The sequence below is a fragment of the Halichoerus grypus genome, chromosome 9 (assembly GCF_964656455.1).
Source record: "Halichoerus grypus chromosome 9, mHalGry1.hap1.1, whole genome shotgun sequence".
In the NCBI taxonomy this organism is placed as follows: Eukaryota; Metazoa; Chordata; class Mammalia; order Carnivora; family Phocidae; genus Halichoerus; species Halichoerus grypus.
Genome location: NC_135720.1, coordinates 31208625 through 31219676, shown reverse-complemented (window position 1 = coordinate 31219676; position 11052 = coordinate 31208625). Strand labels below are relative to the sequence as shown.

Sequence of the window (11052 nt, the reverse complement as noted above, 5' to 3'; positions counted from 1 at the left end):
TTTAGAGCCAGGTGTTAAATACTTAGCAACACACCACTGGTTGCAGACCACCAACTGCATTTCACTAGTCATTTATGGGTCTCAGCTTACAGTTAAAAGGACACTGAATAACATATAGTTTCCAGGACCTAGAACCGCCCCTACCCCTGCCATAAATGTTAGTTTTCTTCTTAGCTTCCTCCTCCCACCACTCTGATTCAAACATGTATGTATAAATATTAAGCAAAAAAAAAAAAAAAAACCCACAACTTTTTGGTATATATTTACATTTATTAAAAATCAGAACACAGGGACGCCTGGGTGGCTCAGTCCATTGAGTGGCTGACTCTTGGTTTCAGCTCACGTCATGATCTCAGGGTCGTGAAATCCAGCCACCAGTGAGGCTCCACACTGAGCATGGAGTTCGCCTCGGATTCTCTCTCTCCCTCTCCCTCTGCCCTACCCCCGCTTGTGTGTGCACTCTCTCTCTCCTAAAAAAAAAAAAATCAGAACACCAATGAGCAATACAAAATGTGGATGAGCCTCAGGAAGGAAGGGAGCACTGAGTAGAATTATCCTGCAAATGAACAGAAACTTGCCAGCGACTATGATTAAGATGATACATCAGTGAAAACGCGAGTGAAATCCGTGGCCTCTGATGTGCAGTTGCCCTTCTTTCCTTTAAGAAACGTTACACCACAGTAAAATCTAGTAAAGGTTTAACTGTCCGCTAACCAATGACGGGTTCCTGACAGAATATACATTTTTGAAATTATTGCCGTATTTATTTATCTATAATTATTAGTTGTTGATGTTTCAAAATACATCTGGTGAGCTGCTGAGGAACAGAAAGTGAATGGAAATATCACAAAAAAGTGCTAGTGGTGGTAAGAGGGGGCAGCAGCCCTCAAGCTCAGCTTGTGCCCTGATCCCTTCCAAATGGGGTAAAAGTCCTGTGTGTCCTCTTCACACCATTCCAGACTTTTCCTCATCTTCTCTTTATCTTTCTTTCTTCTTCTTTGTTTTTCTTACCTAGAAGTAGTGGGTATATCAAGTATTCTGAAAAAGAGGGATTTGGGGTTCAAAGAGAAGATTCCTTTTTTTTTTTTTTTCTCAAGTCTTAGAAATGAAAAGCTTCCCATGGTAGCCAAAAGCGTGCGTGTGTGTGTGTGTGCGCACACACACACACACACACACACACACGCTTTAAGTGACTTTATTCTTCTAAGTTCCAGTCCTTTTGCCTCAATTCACTCATACAGAAGAAGTCTATTCAGTTTCTTTTTGAGTAAACAAATTAGTATTATGGAAATGTGAGCTGAAAATTTTACCTAGTAAAATGTACTTCAGCGCTCTGCGAAAACCAGGGATAGAAGAAACCATATATTAAGGGATTACATGTGGAGTTAAAATAACCAAACCATGTCAAAGCATCAAACAAAACCACAGGAGTAGAGAAGTCCAAAAAGGGATCCAATAAAATTGTGAAGAAACAGGGAAGCCAACATAATAAGAAAACACCCATCACTATTCCTAAAGTTTTGGCTGCTTTTTTGTCTTTCCTCATTTGGTTATTTTGATTTTCTGGCAAGTTATTGATTGCACAAGGATGTTTTCTCAATACTGCAAAAATCTTGCCATAAATCCCCACCATCACAGACCCTGGAGTGAAGAAACCTGCCATAAACAAGGTGGTCCCCCATAGCTTGTTGAACATCACTGGACAGGAACTGGAACAAGCCACCAAGATATCATAACCTTCTATCCCATTGGCGTAGGCCTCGGAGAAGACCACCCCGAAAGCAAATGCTCCGGGGACCAACCAGCAGAGAAGTAGCAACCACTTAATGAGGGGAATCGTTGTTTTCGTGGAATGATGTAAAGGGTAACAGATAGCATAAAATCTATCAATGGCCACTGAGCAAAGATGGAAAATGGACGTTATGCTAAGCATCAGGTCAAAACTATAATGAATCTTGCAAAATGTAAGCCCGAAATACCAGCAAGTCTCCACTGATCTGACCATACTGTAGGGCATGATGGTAAGCCCCAGGAGGAAATCAGTGACTGCCATGGAGAGGATGAGGAAGTTGGTTGGTGTGTGAAGCTGCTTGAAGTAGGAAATGGAAATGATCATGGCAAGATTGCCAAGCACCGTGATGAATATGGCTCCTGCCATAAATGAATACATAGCTGCTTGGACACCCAGTGGCCTTTGATTTTCTGGGCAAGATCCATTTCCATATCCAGAGCAATCCAGTATTTCCTTCAGAAGAAGCGAGAACACATGAAATGTTGTCAAAGTTTTCACAGACAAACTCAAGAAAAATATAGAAGACTCAAGGAAGATATTTAATTTATGCTGAAATATTAGTTATAATCTTTCTCATTTATTTATCCTAACCTTTATTTGCAACTTCATAGAATTTTAACCTGAGCTTAAATGATCATTATTTACTTTATACTTTCCTAGGTACAAATTATACCACCAACATTTTGTAAGCTCTTACTTTATGCCAGGGCCAGAAATTTTAAAAAAAAGGAAGAGAGGAGGAAGAGAAAGAGAAAACTGGGAGGAGAGGTGAAGGGGAAGAGAAGAAGCAACAAGTTCATTATCTAATTCATTATAATTGATATTCCTTATGTTCATAGAAAGACTAGATATGTATTAAACAATACATTCACTTTTTCCTCAAATAAGTCTGGAACAAATAATCAGATTTTATTTGATTCAGGTCTACTGCCTTGTGGGACCAGGTTATTATCATTTGAAAATTGTTCCATTCATGTGTTGTGTTATTTTCATGGTGTTTTGATTTTGTTCTCACCAAGGTTGTTTGCAAGGGAAAGAGTCATTTAAGGATGTCTAATGATCTAGTAGAACATCTTTAGCCAGTCATGGAGCCTTGACAAGCATCTCACCAGCCAGAGCAGCTCAATCAGACATGGGCAGAGGCCAAAGTTGGACCACCTTCACTTCTTTGTGAAGAGCAAGCTCCCCTCCATGGTGCTTCCCCTCAGAGCCTCAGGCAATGCAAAGCAGGAAAAAATGAAAGCCTGATGTTTCAGTGTGCGGGTCACATAGAGAGCTAGGAACAGATGGTAAGTGAGCTTTAGGACAACAAGCCATCTCCACTCCCTTCTTGTGTTGGCCCAGTATCTTCATTCTGCATATAAAAATCTGCATGTATATTTGAAAGGAAACATGTTCAATAATTATATAACTTACCTTTCTTAAAGTATATTGAGGGGAAAAGCACTATCTAATACAAAGCATAACTATTAATACTGTAGAGTCTTTGGCCATCAAGGACTTCACAAAAATCAGACATGACTACTTACTAACATAAACCAGTAGATTCTCAGCCCCTGTGAGTACCATCACACACTGAGCAAAACTGTTTAGTGAGTCCCCACAACACACAAGACACAATGAAAGAACAAGAAAGCACTAGTTCACTAGTCCCTGGCTGCAGAGATTCTACAAAACATGTGATGAGGCAAAACACATCAACACTTAAAACATAAATGATTCTGCACCACAGATAAAAAGCAACTATGGAGATTAACTGACCTGAGAGGGGTTTAGGCAAAACATGCTAAGATAAAAAATGGACAAGAGAATTTCAGGCTGGGGTAGACAAGAATGATCTGGTGAGGGCGAGACTTTCCATCTGGTTCTCAATAGATGAATGGAATTTAAAACAGAAGAGAGGGGGCACCTGGGTGGCTCAGTGGGTTAAATGTCTGCTTTCGGCTCAGGTCATGATCTCCAGGTCCTGGGATAGAGCCCCACGTCGGACTCCTGGCTCAGCGGGGAGTCTGCTTCTCCCTCTCCCTCTACTTCTCCGCCTGCCTGTGCTCTCTCTGTCTCTCTCCCTCTCAAATGAATAAATAAAATCTTAAAAAAACAAAACCAAAAAACAGAAGAGAGAAAGCCGATTCCAAGCAGAAGGAAAGGTGAAGAAAAAGCATGAGGTTGTTCAGAGACCTTCATTCTAAGGGTCTCTGAAACAACACAGAGAAACTAAAGGGTTGAGGAGAAGACAGAGTGGGAGGAGGGAGCTAGTTTCATTGTTGCCCCCATTGTTAAGTCAGTGGTCTTAGCCAGCATATAATCAAGGAGCTTCCCCATTTTGTTCTCAAATTTAAGTAGTGATTTAAAAAAGAAAAAAATAAATAAAGCATTTAAGATAGCTGCAGGAGAATGAGTGCAGATTTGAAATTAAAAGCTTTCTCCAACTGATTCTTTTTTATTGAATAATTGACATACAAGATTGTATTCATTTTGAGTGTACAACATAGTGATTTGATATTTATACACATTACAAAATGGTCACTACAATAAGTCTAGTTATGATCTGTCACCATGCAAAGTTGTTACAATATTGTTGACTATATTTCCTATGCTGTACATTATTACCTCCCCATGTCTTACTTATTTTTTAACTGGAAGATGGTACTTCTTAATTCTATTCACCTATCTTGTCCATCCCCACCCTTCTGCCTTCTGGTAACCATAGTTTGTTCTCTGTATCTATGAGTCTATTTCTGTTTTGTTCATATGTTCATTTGTTTTGTTTTTTACGTTCCAAGTATAAATGAAATCATACGGTACTTGTCTTGCTCTGTCTGACTTATTTCAGTTAGCATAATACCCTCAAGGTCTATCCATGTTGTTGCAAATGGCAAGATTCATTCTTTTTTATGGATGAATAATATTTCAATGTAGATATATACACCACATCTTCTTTATCCATTCATCTATCGATGCACATTTAGGTTGCTTTCACATCTTAGCTATTGTAAATAATGTTGCAATGAACATAGGAGACCATATGTCTTTACAAATTAGAAAATACAGTACAGTTGACCCTTTAGCTTATATGGGGTTTAATTGCAAACTTCTTTGTGATCCTGGCTTAGTGACTTTCATATTATTATCATCCTACTGTCCATTTTTGGAAAGTCATGCTCAATCCTTCTAAGCTTCAAATCATAGGGCACAGAGCTGACCTCCCTTCCCTGTAGCATTCAGGAACCTAATTAGCCAATCAACTCTAAGAACCATTATAAAGTTCTTTGAAACACATAGCATGATGCATACATTAGAATATGTCTTCCTCGTCCCCCCGCCACAGAGCAGGAAGGGGCACAGTAGATGACTATTTGGTGACTTCATCAAAGAAGATGTTTAAGTAACTTCTCTCTAAGCATCATTGTCCTCTATGGTGTAATGTGACATCCACCATCAGTTTAAACCTTTCGATGGCCAAATCTTTCACATCTTTCAGTGATTGTCTGTGAATGCTAGATGCATAAAACAATACTTTCAAGGCTATATTCTTCAAGTGTCACTAAAAAAATCTTTTTAACTATTAATATAAGCACATAGAGATACATGGATGGCAAAAGAATTAAAGACTGGTCTTTTCCCCATTATTGCTATAAGAAGCACAAAAATTAAAGATCCAGAACATAATGAATCGCTTGCCCATTCATGAATAACAAATAAATACTGTATCTAAACTGTATTCTACTAAATTGTTAAAAATAAAAGCTTTTTCTACATTCCCTGGGAAAGTGATTAAATTGCAGGACCATGACCATCATAATAGGAATTTTCTGATTTTTCTAATGCAATCTCATTTCTCTTTACCTTATTAAATTTGGTAAGTGCTGCCATAGTAAATATTCCTTCATTTTAGCAACCACTTTTTTAAACTTTTAACAGACTTTACAAAGTCCTTCTTCTGGCTAAGTATTCTTTCTACCTTTCTGGAATTATTCTGCCCTTACCCAAGCTATTGGTTTCTTTCAGTTTTTCAATTTCTATCAAATATTCCATGTTAATGAATCATAACATATTAAATAACACAATGCCTGATATACAAAGAACATTATCAAAGTGACTTTCTTCTCATCTTTATTCCTTCCTTGTTGGGATGAACACCACATTCAAGAATACATTTGACTAGAAAATACTGTTCCTAAGAAAGTAAAGAATGGGATTGTATGTAAAATCCTAGGTCAGTCTTAAACTTCTCTACACTTAGGTGAACACCAGTGATAATTTACTCAGCCACTTGTGAATTCTAGGATTCCATATCTTCTTCCCAAGAAACTTGTCACTGCCAAAAGGCAACACATTATCCTGTTTACATAATAGAAAGACTCTGCCTTTTATTACAAATTCGTATTAAATCCTGCACCTACCATCTTTCACATTCCTACACCTTCTCTTTGCACATGACAAAAACGCAAAAAAGAATCAAGTCGCACATAATGCTATCACATAATTACAGTGACAATTGACTTCCTAACAAAACCTCAAGAAAGACAAAACACAGGTCCATCCTTGGGGCGCCTGGGTGGCTCAGTTGGTTAAGCGACTGCCTTCAGCTCAGGTCATGATCCTGGAGTCCCGGGATCGAGTCCCACATCGGGCTCCCTGCTCAGCAGGAAGTCTGCTTCTCCCTCTGATGCTCCCCCCTCTCATGCTCTCTCTGTCTCTATCTCATTCTCTCTCTCAAATAAATAAATAAAATCTTAAAAAAAAAAAAACACAGGTCCATCCTTAATCCCTTTTCCATATACCTGTTGTACTGCGGAAGATGCCATTGTTAATGAAACTCCTTCTGGAAGGAATTTTATTGCCTTGTTTCTTTTATGTGGAACTAGAAGACCTGAACTATGTGACTTACGCTCTTCTAGAACTTATCAATTAGTCTTGAGGGAACTGGGACTGAAAATTTTAAGAGGGGGGGAGCAAAAACAAACCCTTGCTGTTTTAAAGTTGAACAGATTAATAAGCTTGAAGCACCTCCCCCCCCCCCCCCCCCCGCCCCGCCATCCTCTCAGGAGTGTCTGCTTACCTAAGTTGTCATCACCCGACCTGAGGTCTCGAAGTCTGCTATCACATAATGACTGTAAAAGCCAATCTGAACTGCTGTGTTCATTACAGGTGGCCCTAAGGAACCTGATCCCAACCGCACAGGGATGGGACCAGTGGTTCCAGTAGAAAAACGGACATGTGCCCTGTATCTCTTTAGGAAAATCCAAGATTGTCACAGTCCACATTTGTTTCACATTCCAGTCACTGAGAAGAAGCCGTACCATCCATTGTTCTTCTTTTTCTTTTTTTTCCCCCACATAAATGTGACTAAAAGAACAAATCTCATCAACCCTCCTAGACTTGGAAGAATGGGGCAACTTGCTGAATTCTCTTATAATTTGAAAAATTTCTCTTTAGATTCTTTTGGATTTTCTATGTGGTTAATAATACTATCTATAAATAATTATGGTTTTATTTCCTCCTTTTCAATCCTTTAGGCTTTCAATTTCTTATTCTTAATATATTGCTAAGACCTCTAGAACAATGTTGATTAAGGTACCATTACAAAATGATGAAGCTGCTTTTAAAACAAAATTCATATGTCTTATGACACTGAAAAAGTCCTTTAGAGATGATACGGTTCAAAACATTTTGGGAACTCCTTTCTGCCAGTCTTTAATTCAGACACAAAAAGCTAGCCATTTTAGGGTGGTTCATGTTCCTTTCCAGAAAATAAATACCATAGCTTATTACCCAATCAAATCACTGAGACTATGCTTAAAGAGTTTCTTACTGTTTCTGAAAATGCAGCTCACATTAAAAACTTCTTTTAAAGATTTTATTTATTTATTTGACAGAGAGAGAGAGAGTACAAGCAGGGGAAGCAGCAGGGAGAGGGAGAAGCAGGCTCCTGCTGAACAGAGAGGCCAACATGGGGCTCGATCCCAGGACCCTGGGATCAGGACCTGAGCCCAAGACAGCCGCTTAACTGACTGAGCCACCAAGGTGCCCCTACATTAAAGATTTTTAAAAATATATCTTAGCTATTTTAATCTGCAAAAAATAGAATTACTTTTACTTTAGTCTGATAATGACTTCTTCTCTGGATTACTAAAGCACTCATTCATTGTGGCAACTTTCCTTGTCTCTCAAATGCTTTGTATTGAGATTTTCAGTTTACACTACACTACTGTACTCTGTTTCCACTTTATTTTTACCTTTATCCTTTCCCACCCTAAACACATCCTAACAAAGTAGATTTTAAACAAAGAATTTTTATCATACAAAAAAGAGAAGAATTAAGGGAAGGAAGGAAGCAAGCCAGCCAAGAAGGAAGGAAGGGAAGTAGAGAAGGAGGGGGGAGAAAAGAAATGAGAAAGGCATGAAAGGTGAAAGACATGTGTGATATGATCATGCTCAAACTCTCCAATGGCTTCCCTTCTTGAAATAACATTCAAAGCTTTAATTTTGGCTTAAAAGTTCAGTCATTCCAGCTATCTATTCGATCTCGTTTTCTCTAACTCTCCTTCTTAAAAGAAAGTATCAGATTTGATAGAAAAAAAATCCAACTATAAGCTGTTTTAAAAAGATGAATCTAAAACAAGGATACAGACATTTTGAAAATGAAAAAAAGAAAAAAATTCCAAACAAATATAAATCAAAAGAAAATTTGTGTAGTCGTGTTAATAGCAGACAATATATATGTTAAGGCAAAAAGCATTACTGGCAAAAAGGATACATAACAGAAGGAGTTCCACTTGCCAAGATGATGTAATGTATCTAAATTTAACCACAGTTTACTATATAGAATCTATAAAGAATCTATATAGAATCTATAAAGAGAAAAACTGACCAAACTATAAGGAAAAATAGACAAAGTCCACAACCCTTGTGGCAGATTTTAATACATATCTATCAATAACTGAAAGAATAAGTACCAAATATCAATAAGATTTTAGATAAGCTAGACCTAATGAAAATAGGTAAAGCACAACAAAACAACTGCAGAACACAGTCTTCTCAGGTATACACAAAAACATTTACAAAAATTAATAAAATATTGGGATATAAAGTAAAGCCTCAACTAATTTCAAGGGACTGACATGATATGTATCAAATTGTCTAAGCACAGAGCAATTAAGCTAGAAATAAATAAAAAGGTAACTAGGAAAAAATCCCTTATCTTGGGATATTAAAAACATACTTCAAAATCACTCATTGACTTCAAAAAGAATCGAACATTAAAATTGGAACTTACTTTGAACTAGGCAATGAGGAAATGTATTAAGGCTTGAAAGAGTCATCTAAAATTAAAACTCAAAAGGATAATTTTTCCCTTAAATGCTTATATTTGAAAAGAAGAAAGACTGAAAATCAGCTAAATAATCATCCAAATTAAGAAGTTAGAAAAAGAGCAATGGAATACCCAAAGCAAAGAAAGGAAAAAATAGTAAGATAAGAGCAGTAATTGATACAGGAAACCAACATACAATAGAAAGGCTAAATAAAGCCTAGATACTTTTGAGAAAGAGAGAGAGAAAATAAACAATATTAGAAATAAAAAGGACATATGAATATGTGTAACTACATACTCAGCAAATATCTAAAAGGTAATAAGATACTATGAACAACCTTATACCAAAACAGTGGAAAATCCTAGAAATTCTTAGAAAATTATACTTCACAGAAATTGACTCAAGGAGAAATGGGAGACAGTTTGTTGGACAGTGTGTGTTTCCATACTACGAATTAGCTCATATCCAATTGATTCGTATCAGGATGATGTCAGTATAATTCAGAATTATGTTGATTCTCATGTGATCTTTCCCAACACATTAATGTTGTGAAGTAATTATGACAGGCTTCCTCACAATCGAAAAAAGAACCCTAACATCATATGTATAAGTCTTAGGGATCTTCCTGAAGCACAAGTACTGGCTGCTTTGGTGGTTTTGAAAATGGCTTTCCTTGTGGCAGCAGGAATCTCTCTGGGGAAGTCGAGAGTACCTACGGAAAGGGGGCAGAGGTATTTCCTCCAATGCTAGGGTTTTTTGTTTTTGTTTTTGTCTTTTTGTTTTTGTGACTGATGATTAATGGCATGCCTGAGATTAGATTTTCAATTTTTATTTTGTTATTAAACTATTCTCTTGTTGGAAGCAAATGTACTCACGCATCCAGAATTCAAAGGAACAAACAGAAGCCCTATTAAAGAAATTCACTGTGAAGCTGAGTGCAAATTCCAGGAGAAATTTACTCGTGTTTTTGTTAGGATTATTATTGCTTTTGTTAGGGTCCCAGTTACAGTGCTACATGGGGCTTGGGTGGTCTGCCAGTAATCCTATTTCCCCCATTAGCTCTATTATTCATTCATAGAGCACAATTTTAATAACATTGTTTTCTCTGGTACCCACACATTCCATTAAACCAGAAACATCTGTGACTAGTCTGGGACCATTAAAATGAATAGTTTGAAATGTTCTCATAAGGAAAACTTCATGTCCAGGTGGTTTTAATAGCAAGCCCTACTGAACATTCCAGAACCAAACAATTCCTGTCTTACACAAACCTCTAGAATACAGAAAATGGTCAGTCTGTCAGTCAATTTTATGAGGTTAGCATAAACTTCATATGAGGTTATCAAATCCTCACAAGGATATGCAGGATAGGAAAATTAAAGTTTATTCTTACTCATAAACATAAAGGTAACAGTCTATAGACTACTGACTTATTTTTTTAAAAGAAAGATAAATTATGCCTACATTTTTATCCATGTATGTAAGCATGGTTTGACATTTTGACTCTAGGACATGACTTGCAGTCACTCACGTCGGAAAAAGAGTGGATAATCATTCAATTATCTCAATTGACACATGATAAAATTGAAATCTATTTATGACTTTAAAAAATAACTTGCAGCAAACTAAGGGGAAGAGTTATTTCCTTAAACCCAATTAGGAGTATCTCTACAAAAACTGAAAAGATTTCAATAGATATCTTACTTAATGATGAAACATTATTCTCTTGAGGATGAAGAAAACCCTCCAAAAACCTCTTAAACCATTTCATTTCCTTCTTTTGTTGAAGGCTTTGGCCAGTGCAGGAAAACAGGAGAAAAATGTATAAGGATTAGAAATGGGAAAAATCGTTATTATTGACAAATGACACAAACATCTATGTAAAATATTCAAAATATGTGTTATATTTTTAGAATTAATAAGAGAGATTAACAAGGTTGCTAT

General features: G+C 36.9%; 1 protein-coding gene across 1 annotated transcript; it reads right to left on the bottom strand.

The window, feature by feature from the left end:
* Positions 1–1306: 1306 nt before the first annotated feature.
* On the bottom strand, positions 1307–2170 carry LOC118553734 (trace amine-associated receptor 2). Its single transcript, XM_036120858.2, has one exon. The coding sequence runs from the start codon at positions 2168–2170 to the stop codon at positions 1307–1309; it is 864 nt and encodes a 287-aa protein (XP_035976751.1).
* Between the last annotated feature and the right edge of the window lie 8882 nt (positions 2171–11052).